This window comes from Larus michahellis, chromosome 6 (genome assembly GCF_964199755.1).
Source record: "Larus michahellis chromosome 6, bLarMic1.1, whole genome shotgun sequence".
NCBI classification, from domain to species: Eukaryota; Metazoa; Chordata; class Aves; order Charadriiformes; family Laridae; genus Larus; species Larus michahellis.
The window spans coordinates 7,021,311-7,033,827 of record NC_133901.1 but is presented as its reverse complement, the minus strand read 5'-3'; the positions used below and the strand labels follow the sequence as shown (position 1 = coordinate 7,033,827).

At 41.3% G+C, this 12,517-nt stretch overlaps 1 protein-coding gene across 2 annotated transcripts in view; it reads right to left on the bottom strand.

Moving 5' to 3' along the window:
- Positions 1-2,280: 2,280 nt before the first annotated feature.
- Positions 2,281-12,517, bottom strand: part of SI (sucrase-isomaltase) — a 49,973-nt gene continuing 39,736 nt past the window's right edge. For both annotated transcript variants that reach the window (XM_074590692.1, XM_074590693.1), the window contains 11 exons: positions 12,100-12,233; positions 11,642-11,676; positions 11,434-11,550; positions 9,988-10,136; positions 8,910-8,994; positions 8,758-8,814; positions 7,964-8,088; positions 7,591-7,679; positions 6,085-6,134; positions 3,772-3,942; positions 2,281-2,492 (listed from right to left, as the gene is read on the bottom strand). In XM_074590692.1, the coding sequence (XP_074446793.1) occupies positions 2,430-2,492; positions 3,772-3,942; positions 6,085-6,134; positions 7,591-7,679; positions 7,964-8,088; positions 8,758-8,814; positions 8,910-8,994; positions 9,988-10,136; positions 11,434-11,550; positions 11,642-11,676; positions 12,100-12,233 (1,075 nt within the window). In that variant the 3' untranslated portion in view covers positions 2,281-2,429. The remainder of the gene's footprint in view (positions 2,493-3,771; positions 3,943-6,084; positions 6,135-7,590; positions 7,680-7,963; positions 8,089-8,757; positions 8,815-8,909; positions 8,995-9,987; positions 10,137-11,433; positions 11,551-11,641; positions 11,677-12,099; positions 12,234-12,517) is intronic.

The following is a 12,517-nucleotide window of genomic DNA, read 5'->3' as shown; positions in this document are numbered from 1 at the left end:
TCAGGAGTCGATGAAAGGCCATGGAAAGAAACTCACCGATTCCCATGAGGTTTGGATCAGCTCTGGGATGAGCTACTTAAAACTTGAACATTTTTTCAAGAAAAAAAAGTACACCGGTAAGGTCCTGTGTGCATCTGGCTGTTCTCTGGTGCAGTTCCCCTGAAACCTGAACATTATTAAAATTTTTTTTAAAGTCTCAGTGAAGAGGAACCCCACTTAGTAATGATGAAATGATATACATGTGCACGTATGTGGATATATAGATGCATGTAACACGGATAAATAGATCTGTATGTTTACAAATTTCTGTATACATGTGCGTATGCGTATGTATATAAAGTGTGTATATGTAGGTATATGTATATAAAATGTTCAAATATATATATACCTACTTAAGTATAATATATTAAGTGTTTTCTTTGATTTGTTTTTTAGGAATGCCCAGGACAGCAGCCAATAAAGTCCAGAAAAAGTACAGCGAAAGCAGAACTTTATGGCTTTCAGGGAAGGTTTTGTGCCTTTAGGTATCGTGCCTTTACGCGTGATTATTTTCAGTGCTAAAAAGTCAAACCACGCAGAGAGCGATACTCAAAAAATCCCGTTCTCAACACAAGGAGTATCTTTGTGGCTGCTCACGTAATTCCGTTGAAAACTGCCCCGCTGCTCAGCGTGGCTCCTGGACTTTCATGGGACTTCCCGCCGCAGGAGGTGCGTCACAGCTCATGCGCGTATCTGACCCGAAGAGAAGCACTGCATGAAGCACTACTTTCAACCTGAGGAAAATGCCACCCGGTTCAGCACGTACCTTCTTGGTCTCCAGCTAAGGACCGTGACGCTGCGCAGATGCTTCAGGAGTGAGCTGTGGGCCAGGCTGGGCTGTGGGTGCTCGTACAGGCGGCAGGAGGGGATGCGCATTTCCCGGGCCCTTTGGAAGAGACGCAGCAGGGAGCACCTCCCTGAGGTGGACAACGCGTGTTTGAAGCTGTGATTTCTCAGTCTGTGTGAGTTCCGCATGGATTATTATCTTGGGGACTCGGTAAAAGCCTTCCCCTGTGGCTGAAACGCGGGCAGTGCAGCTGGCATGCCGAGCCTCTCAAAGCCAAGAAAACAGAACAGCGAGGTTCCCTGGATAAAATTAATAATAAGGAAAACGATGAAAATAAGCTCTTGGAAGCCTTTGGCTGTACCTGCCCTTTCACATGTCAGCTGGGGGGAGGCCGAGTGGTAGGGCATGACGTGAGAGGGAAGGGGTCGGAGGCTCGGTGACCTGCACGGCCCCTCCCCGCAGCCGGGGGACGTGTCCCTGCGTCTGCTCCTTACGCAGCTGGTCACGGCTGGCTCTGGAAAAACAGGGTCGTTTGTTCCTTCAGACAAAAATATTGCTCAGAATGGAACTTTAGACCTAAATGATCATCTTCTCTGGATTGCCAATTTGATCATTATTGATCATATTTGATCATTGAGGGGGAAGTTTCAGTAAATTCAGCCCTGTAATTACACTGATCCGCCTAGGCGATGTTGGCTACTTAGCTCTTTTACTACAAAGTTTTAAAGCAGAGAGGAATCTTTAAAATGAATCTTAAGCACAGTCACTGGAGATTACCGCTACCTCTGACAGCAGTTTATCCCGTCAAATTTAACTGTAAATACCCTTTACCAATCTGTTTAGCTCATACGCTGCACTCCTGGGATAGAAAAAGCCTTTAACGTGAATTGCTGTTATAGTAAACGTACCACAACGTTTCCTTCAGTGAAATAAACACTCGGAGACCAACATTCATTAGTCAACCTCGAGACTTCAGGTTTAATTTTACAACTTTAGATCAAAACACCGGGGAACACAAATGCCTGGCTAAAAACCCCTTAAAATTACTTTGGAAAGTACCTTAGTATCTTACAGATCAACAGCTTGAAACATTGTTTCACGCTAAAGCACTAATCTGAAAACATTTACTTCTACTTCATCTAGCCTCCAATACTTCTCTGTAGTAGTGACTTACATAGGCATAATCAAAATTAAGATGAAATGTATATATAGGCAGATTTATGGCCACAGGTCCACGCAGGGAACACCAGCCATATCCTTTTTTTACAAAATTTGTCGCGCATCAAGTCAGCCAGAAATTCTCCTCTGAGAAAACGCGGAGTTGTACTGTCGGTTGTGAAAGGTGAAGTTAGACTGAAGTGCCATACTGTTCAAAATACAGATTTTGCATCCCACCGAGAGCCTGTAGTTCGCCTTCAACAATACTGAAACGTGACTGCTTTATACACATAGTACCGCAATATGAACCGACTAACTAGTATATTTTTATAGTAAAAAGTATTCTAAGATGCCAAAGAGGCACTTGGAAAGCTGAAAAATTGAAAGGTAGTTTTAAAACAATGAGAAAATTCATGGGCATGGCCAATGTTGTTTTGCAGGCGTTTTAGCTCCACTGCAGAGTGTACTCTTCGCCTAAATCAAGTTGAAGCCCGGTAATTGTCAGGAGCTGTGAAAAAAAAACAAACAAAATGAACAATTAGTAACTCTGCTCTGAAGATCCACTGCTTTTTCTGTCTTCAGTAGAGATGGTGGCTTCTCATTTGAGGTTACAAGAACTTACTGCTCTCCCTTTGCCTTTGTGTTTGTGTCGCTATAAACATAGTTTAACCAGCATAGGTTTGGGATGTCTGATGATGAGGCTCTGATCCTTTCCCTTCATTCAGAAGCCCTTTTAAAACGCGGATTCCTTTTATTTTTAAAAAAAATAAAGGAATTTTTAAAAAGCAGCAAAACTTGGGAAATACTGTAATTCGACGGTGCGTATGAATTCCCTTTTTTTTTTTTTCCCCCATCCAAAAGTCAACAGCAGAATGAAATACATTTTTAACAATTACATTTTTAACTCATGTTTTTGGCTGGGTACAAAACTTATATAGTTCTGGCTTTCCACTGAAAGAGAGGAAGGACTAAGACTTAGTAGAATACTGAGTTTCAAAGGAAGGGTGATAAGAACCCAATAGCAGAAGAGGTCAGGCGGTCTCCTTCGAGCAGAAAGCTGACAAGACACGCCTCGGCAGTTCTGTTCGTGTTTGAAGGATGCTCCGTAGGAGCGACGCCTTGAACAGCGTTACAATTATATACATTTATTTCAGCTGCCTCGAGGAGTGCTCGACTTGATTATCTGGGGAGGCGGGAGGGGAGGAATGTCCTGGAGAGGCACAAGCCATGCAGATGGAAACCCCGGTGCTCGGAAGTTGGTGGAAGGTATGCCGACAACTTTAGAGGAAGTGGGATTTGACTTGCGGATGGAGGAGCCCTGTGCCGCAGTGCCTCCAGCCGAAATGGGACTGTTGAATAAGAAACGGCGGTAGGCAAACAGGGCTGGGAAATGAAAATGCCATTGGACAAGACTGACAACGGGGTCGTGTAGAGACTATGAAAATAGTTGTAGTTGCTTTTCGTTCCTTCAGATCTCACAGGTTGCAAGTCAGCTATTGGGAAGAGCGGGAACCAAGCACAAACCAAAGTCCATCACTTTTCCAATGTCAGAAGCGGTTTGGGTTCCTCGACAGTAATTTCTATGCTTAAAAGCTCTACCACACTTACTGCACGCTATTTACTATATATTGAACAGTGTGTTATATAAACATGACCTGATGGTAGTTTATGTATCTTACTGAAATGTATTTTAATATGTGGTATTACAGCTGAGGGCTGAATCTCTAAAGGCTGAAGAGCGCATGCGCAGTTGTGAAGGTGGCATTACCCTGCAAACGGCATCTCACCTTCTTGGTGCTATTGTAGTTCGCGGCGTGAGGCGATGGGATTGTCCCGCCGTTCTGCGATACGGTCACCTGCGTAACACTGGTGGGCACCCCCAGGACTTTAATTTCAGTAAACTTTAAGTTGTTTGGATCGGTGTAACCGTGACGCAAAACCCTGATATCTAAAACATTCTGAAAGGAAAAGGAAAAAAAAAATGATATTGGAGATTGTCATTAGACTGGTACAAGTCCACTTGAGCTTTTCACTTGCTTTCCTCTCTTCCTATTTTTTTAATTATTATTTTTTTTTTAAATACTTGTATGCTGTTACTTATTTTGCAAATGGTGAAGCCTTCAGTTTTCTTCACGTTGTTTATCTGGCTAGGTCATGGGCTTCGCTGTGTATTCAATTGCCACTCAGGCGATGGATGCGAGGAGTGAAGCAAGGAGTTGCTCTTAACCCCTGAGGTGAGCAGCAAGTGCTGCACGGACAAACCCCTCTGTCACTGTCGCAGCCTCAGCTCCTGGCTTCTATGAGGCCTGATCCAGGCTCTGCTCTCCTGCTTTATGTCCTCACAGAGCAGCTCCTCCACCCCCATCATCTCCCTCGGCACTCACAGGTCCCCTCTCGTTTCCAGTTGCTGTGATTTTAAATACAATATGGGCACACGGTTTCTTTCAGGTGTACCCAGGTCCAGTAGGTCTCCAGGGAGAGAATGCCACGTTCAGCAGCCCAGAGATGGTTCCTGCTGGATCAGAGCCCAAGGGGGATCCCATGCAATTGTGCTATGGTGTAATTTTGCATATTTAGTGCTTAGAGAGTATTACTTTTAGTGTGAGTATTTTTCATTGTTCATTGATTCAAGACCTCTTTAATTACGCTTTTCCTTACCACCTTTCTGTAAGAGCAGGAGAAGGTGCACTTACTTTATAATCTCCTTGCAACTGCAAATACTGAATATTAGCAAAACAAACTTCTCTTCCTTAGCAATTAACATTCAATTATTTGACAAAGACAGAATTAAACGAGAAGAAAGAACAGTGTGGATAAAACTAGAAGACATTCTGGCACCCTGGAAAACTAATGAAATAACAAAAGTGTATTTTCTATTACAGTAGAAAAAGCATTTCTTTTAAACCAAAAGTCCACATAATTACAGTCTAATTTAATTCCAGGTATTCAACTGGTTATGATAAAAATTGAAACCTGACATCCTAGAAACGCCGGTACTTAAAATAACCGCTCGTGTTCATTGACTTCGTTACTCAGGAATGCATGCCAGGTTTTTGGTGTTGAAGAAAAAAGAGAAAAAGCAATCCTGAACTGAGGCGGTGACTCCGCACCGGCCGCTCTGCAGAGCTGTGGCTGGGCCAAAGCTGCTTTCCCTGCTCTCCCGTCAGGCTGCCCCTCATGGGCATGGCCACAGCAGCAAAACCCACCATCTCCGAAGGGATGCGAGAGGTGTCTGGGGTCAACGCGCGCATCCTAGGACCAGGACTCAAGTTTATGGCTCAACCACAAAGACATCTCTGGTTTGTGGTGGCAGCGCATGAGTAGGACTCGTGAATGGGCCAGGTCCTGTTCCCCCTCTCTTTGCTGTTTTAGAGAGTGACTTCTTTAGTGGTTTCCAATGACTGTGTATTCTACTGCTTCCTCCCAGAACTAAGATTGCATACAATAAATACATTCTACAGTGAACATGGGCAAATGCATTACTAACAGAAATGTCCCCCTCCTGACCCTGACAACTTTTCTTTCTTTTTGGAGCAGCGACATAGCTTGACCAACAAGGTAGCAAACAGCAAGAAGGACCCTGAAATTGCAAAATGGGTTGGGAAAAATTTAAGGTGCCCGTTGTTGAGAAGAAACCCAAATTCTTTGCTGGGCACAGTTATTTCTCTGTAGCTGTAAGCCAGGGTCAAAGCCTCATCTCTGCAACCTCCAGCTTCCTTTTCACCAGCCAGGGCTGGTTTTCCTGGCACAGCTGTTTTGACCCGTCTGCATGCTCCAGATGTTCTGCACTGATAGGTGCTTTCGCATTATAGAAATCATTTATGAAATAAACTTGTACTTTCAGAATTACATCAGAAATTGCAATGCCATAAGTATACACCTTATTTAACAACGTGCTGAAATGGTATCTTCGGACTCATTCTTAAATTTGTTCTTAACACAGTTTAATCATATTACTTGTAATCTATTAGATCGTGAGCACAAATTAATGTTAGGGTGGGATTTGTAGACATTAGGAAGACCCAAATTAAAATACCTATAGTTAAAAATATAATAATCACCTAAAGTGATTATTCAGAAACTGTGATAGCATTATATACCTGATTAGCAGTAAATGATGTTAGCAGATACGCGCCATCTTCATATGCATCTGTTAGAGAGAAAGAATAAAATAAAATGCGTTCGCTATTTACTTTAGTTAACGCATTGTCAAAATTTCAGTTCAAGAATTGTGTCCGTATACTATACACAAATATATGGTATGTCCATCTGTACATAAATAAAGAACAGTTCTTTATTTCCAGAAGGCATGTGTTTTTAGCTGTAAAATTCTTTCTTATAGGACTGCCTGCGTAAGAATATTTTAGAGGTAATATAAAAAATCACAGCATGAGGAAGATCAAGGGCATTAAGACCAGCGAGAGAAAAAAGTTTCTCGCTGAAGAAGGCATGGGAGATGTTTCCCACATCCACCTCTCTTCACTGTCCAGTTACACATGACCATGAGAGACATTGATGCCTCTTTGAAATCACTGTTGTATATTTTACTATTCAGCACTAAATGAACTCAAAGTAGTGCTAATAATCAGGGGCGTTGTAGGTTCTCACCTTCCTGCACTAACGAAAAGAGATCGCGGGCATCCTGGTGAGATGCACTTTATAATCTATGCTGCCTTCACTTATCATCAGACTTCCATAAACATAGCCATCATTTCTGAGTTCCAGTGCTAACAGGCAGTGGGGTGTGGGAAGCACCTCAAAATACACTAACACCATCCTGCAAACTTCCCTACACATCAGTACGCAAAAGAACACCACTTTCTGCATTACTTGCAGTACTCTCAGGTGATGGCTTATTGCTGTTACAAGGGTAATACGCTCTGGATGAGAAGGATAAATGGCATCTAAGTATCTCTTATCTGAAGACAATTTAAATGGAGTCGTGTTGAGGAAATGAGTTAAAACTTCCCACGTAATCTATGCTTATGGCTCCCATAGCTTTGAGAACAAATCTTTGTTATCTGTGTTGCCTTAGGTCCAGAGCACAATTTCATTCATACAACATATTAATTCTATAAATCATAACATTATGCCATTTAAATCGGGAAAATTATGCTAATCTGAAGGTTTAATTTCAGTTTTGTCTCGGAAGGCATGTTCGGATATGTCCTCCAGAAACGTGATTGCTTTGGCCAAAGTCCATCATTTCCATCTGCGTCTCCTGCTCCTCCTCGAGCACCCCATGCTCCACTGAGGACGTCTAAGGCAGAAGCAACCACCAACACTTCTTTTCCAAGGTGATGGCCAAGCGATGCAGTTTTGTACAGCTTGCAGTTTCCTCTTTGACAACGGTGTTATTGTTTAAAACTGCAGGCAGAAAGCTCCAAAGTCGGCTACTGAGCATTATTTGGTTTTCAGGGACTGCTGTAATTTGTTTCATCTCTCCCCAGTTCATATCCTTGGGTTTTGTCTGGTCTGTTTTCATTTGGGCTTTGAATACCTCCAAGAGTGGAGGCTCCACAGCCTCTCTGGGCAACCTGCTGCAGAGTTTGACCATCCTCACAGCAAAAAAAAGCATTTTATAAAGCAAGAAGCACCATACATACCAATGCGAACCCCATCGTCCCAGTAAAGCCGTCCTTCTGCAGCCAGTGAGTCACTCAAAGCAACAGTGAGTCCCATTGGGTTTTTCCGGCTATGGAAAACGGAATAAAGTTTTCTCAGTTTCCTCAGCTAATCCTCTTTCATATTTATCCGATGTTAGAATTTTTTAAGAAATATTGTATGCCACTCAATCAATCTCTCTTACTCATCTTCCTAAGCTCATGCTATTAAATTTTTAGGAGACCGTTAGGAGGAAACCAAAAGAAAAACCAGCCATAAAGTTGCTGTGCTCTCATACATGCAGCTTCTCTGGGGACTGGTAGCATTTATATGCAATTGTGCAAAACCAAATTGTAAATTTTAATTTAATCTTACCTGTAAAAGGTTGTATTAGCAGGTGTTTGCCAAGCAAGGATGTATCCACCTCGGATATGTAGGTTGATATGGTCCAAAGGAGCTGGTAAAAGTGTGAATTGTCCCCTAATGCCAATATCTTCATCCTATTTATGAAAAAATAAAAATGTCTACTACTGAATTGCCCTCACTTTACAGGTTTTTTTTAGAATGAAATGATCCTTTTTTGCTAGACAGATTAATCAGTTGTTACTGCAATAGTAACTACATAATGTTTTTAAGAGAAACTCTGAAATTCTGTATCTGTAAAAGACTGGCTTGACCACAGCTGAACCAAAGGGGCCAGTCAGGTGAAATACAACTTGTGATTAATGAAATGATTTTCGATGTCTGCTCTTCCTGTTACCAAAGCTTTTCTTATTTTCTGTGAAATATGTTGAGGCTAAACCTGCGCTGTCTTTCTCCATTCCAGGATTTCTTACAAAGACATTGTGTATATCATTTGAGGGTTAAAAAAGTTAATAGAAGGACTTCAAATTAAAGGTTTTATCGTCTTTTAATTTACCCTGAAACTGTGGTCATTATTACATCATTATACAGGAATCAATGATTTTTTTTTTTTTTATCAGCTAAAAAGATGTTAAGAACTCATACTGGTTAGTATTAGTATTGGATGCTAAGAACTGATACTGAATGCAAGTTTGTAAAAGGGAGAGGGAGGGTTCACACCTCACCACCCCTCTCAGCACACCCTGCTTCTGGCTGAACAGCACTGTGAAGAAGACATATAACATATCATTTTTAAAATGACTTACTGTGTAGTAATCATACCAGCGGGCATTGGGTAAGTAAGCATTCACTGTTACAGCATTCTGGAATTAAACATACATGTTTTAGGTACCTTAAATCAAAAAGTGAAGTTTGGTTAAGGGGGCTTAAATATTTTCGTAAGTGCTTATGAACGTACCTGGTGCATCACAGGGCTGATGAGCAGCGCAGGGCCCCAGAGGAACTGCTCATATATTTCCCAGGTTGTTCTGTCTTGCACAAACCTGCAAGTTAACAGAAAATTGAGTAGACATTGGGTGGTGAACTTTTCCGAAGTGTTCCCTCGGTAAGTTATTTTTGTCAGTAATTGAATCTACTATTTCTGGTATCTACTATTTCCTCGTCTTTATTCTAGTATTAATAATTCATAGATCAATTAATGCTTGCCAGGAACGCATAAAGATCCTAATGTGAAAATCATTAGAGGAATGCAAGCTATTACTTAGCTTTCTTTTTTTGCCATTTCCTTGCATTTGCTTTTCAGTATATTTAGATCACAAAACCCAGAAGATCCATTGTGCTTGGCCGGCGTTAGCAATAATAAGATTAGGCTGTGGACAGCCTTGGCAACAACTTCCTAATTTGTGCCACTGTTTTCTTAGGCAGTTGCTTTGAAAAAAGCAAGTCAATACATGCAAACAACCCATTGTTCCTCGGCCAAGGTATGCATGTAGATAGTAGACCACATGTTTTAATAGAAGGACTTAAAGCTTTTGAAGGTACTGCCCTTCTTGACCAGGAACAAAGAAGGCTTTATGTGTCTAACAACATTTTTTTTAAAAAATCTGCTATATCAGCTTGGACACACACACAAAAAAGCCACTTTTCCCTGCAGAACTCATGATTTGTGGCAGAATTCCCTTTTTAGCTTAAAGTTTTTGTCCAGATCTTTTTGCAACATTTGGGTTTTTGATTCTGTATATGCCCATCATCAGATCAAACTTTTTCATTGCTTGCTCTTCAGGAGGTTAGGGGTGAGCTTTAAAATTTAAATCTTACTCCTGGAGAAGCAAATGTTCAATTGTGTAGAATGAAAAGTAGAAAACTATCGCTGTTCAAGTGAGACTTGATATTGAAAGCTCCTGTTCTCAGTCTTGTGCTTTTTTGTTGAAAGGAAAATTGCAGTAACTAAAAGCAAATTTTATGGTCAGGAGGGTCGTAACCGCAGAAGTTTTAGTGGAAATTCCTGATAAGGAGAGCAAAGGAGTCACACGTACTCATGGAGCATGGGGCGGATCACAGTGCTGCCATGGGCATGGGCATCATACATTAACGTGTAGAGATAGGGCAGCAGGGTGTATCTTATATTCAGCACATTCCTGGAAATGTCCTCGAATGTTGAGTTCCAGGAAGCAGGATCTTGCCTCTGAAAGAGAAGAGACCCTTGTTAGTCATGCTGGATTGTTTTATTCAGAAAACATTAAAAAAAAACCCCAAACCAAAACCAAAAAGCCAAAGAACAGGTCAAAGAATTGACTAATGTTCACAAGACACTTCCATTTCTCCTCCAAACTAGAGCACCTTCATCTGTTCCCTCTTCAATTAAGGAGTAAGTGACAACTAACAACAGGTATCACTGTCAGCCCTAGGAAGGGAACTCGAAAGAGGGAAGGTCAGAAAAACCTGGGGGGGAAGTACCGTAAAAAACATCTAATGCAAAGTGGCCCGAAGGCGTGACACATGCCAGTGTACATAATTTATTATCCCTCTTTTCTGCAGGGCAGCACTCAGGACCTGCAAGAAGAGACCGAAGCACTAATGACTGATGTCAGGGAGCACTTCCAAGCTTTATTAAATGTATTGAACAATACCTAGGCAAATTGGGTAGGACTGGAAGCAACATGATAACCCTGCGTCTGCATTTTTAAAGGCTTTAAAAGTCCTATCGAAAGGTGTGCCGCTGCAAGATAAAGCACACAGTTTTGAAAAGGAGACTTTAATCCATTAGATATACGCCATAGAAATAGCTCTACTCCACTGGACCTGAAGCTTTAACTGGAATAGAAGTGCTGTTTCTTTTTTTTTATTATTTTTCCAGTTATCTTGTTTTACAGCTTTCTACAATATAGTCCTTAGCCAGCAGAGACCTACATTTAGGCCATTATTTTCCTTTACTCTTTAAAGAAATACAATATCTGATGGTGGCAAATGTGCAAAGCACAGAAATTGCCGAGTCTTACTCCAGAATCTTATTACACTCTTCCATTTCCTCACTTGTTCTATAATTATGGACAATTAGGGCTGAGAGCACCAAGGTCAGTTTTGCTCCTTTCTGTGCGATTGCCATGAAAGCGCTCTATTTTAGTCTTTCTGGTGTAGTGCGTTTAAATAAAAATAGCATACAGGGAAAAATATGTAGGAGTTTGATTGAGCCAAAACAAACAGAACATGCTTCCTTCAAGTGGTCTGAATCCCAGAGCCGCCCCTCTGTGGGCATAAAACCTCCCAGGTGAGGGGGAGGCTTACCGCAGAGCTATAAATAAATATAAATAAAGGCAATTTTTATTTGATAAAGAGCCAAATGTGTTCTTTTCTTGTCCATTTTGCTAGAAAAGTACCTTTTTTTTTTTGAGCCAGGCCAGCTTGTGTGATGTTCTGGCTGATCTCTACATGTGTGTCGCAAAGGCCCAGCCATTAACAGTCATTAAAAAATTGTGACTCACCCTTGTTCCTTTCTCATTGTGATTCCTCGAATATGGGTAAAACGCACCCAGCTGCATCCAGCGAAGACACAGCTCATACTCAGAGTCTTTGAAGAAGCCACAGATATCGGCTCCTGTCTGAAAGTTTAAAAATGATCCAATTGGAATATTATAAAATCTTGTACAGCATCAAGATAATGAAATGTAAGGTAATAACTCATTAACTTACATAGGATATTCCAAAGAGACTGAACTCCATCATACCTGAAAGGAAGAATAATTCAACATTACCAGCTGGGTTTTTTCTTCCCCTTTGGTGTGCTAATGGTTACATAGATAATACATATTGTAATGCTGAATGAGCAGGAAAAAAACAAACAAACGCAAACCTCATGTTTTTTCTAATGTGTCATGTTTTTCTCCTACAGAAAGAGATGGAAGCTGGTTGGTCAGGAGCAAATGAAGAAATGAGTAGCAGGACACAGGGCGTGAAGGTGGCAAGTCCCAAAGGAATAAAAGAGCTCCCAGCACCCGGTGCAGAATTGAAGAAGTAAAAAAAGCATTCTGGTTGCAGAACTAAAGGACTTATTTCAGCTAGAACCACATGAATGCTAAAAGCAATTAGGTAAAGGAAAAGAAATAACTGCACACAGTAAATTGAATACAGATCCTTTTCCTTCTACGTACCAATAACAGACTTGGCTAGCTGATCCCAAGCTGCAGTGTTATCGCCAAGCCAGTGTCCTGCCCATCTTCCACTACTGGGATAGGTGGAACGGGTGATAACTATCCCACGCTCCCTGGTGACATTCTGCAAAGCCCTGACATTGAAAATAGACAGCAAAACCAAATTACATGTGAAATATTACACGAGAACTTATTACATAAGATGGTCTTTGAAAATGCACATAAGGGCTTATATTTTCATAGGGAAGGGCGGCCTTGTTGTATGCATAAATATGCATACATCCAATCCAGATGTGCTTTTTGCAGCAATTCACTGTGATTCACACACGCACGGGAAGTCAGCAGTGTCAGCCAACCTGTCGCTGGAAAGAGAAGTGGCAAAACAAGGAGGTGCTAAAATACAGATTTCCAGCTCAAA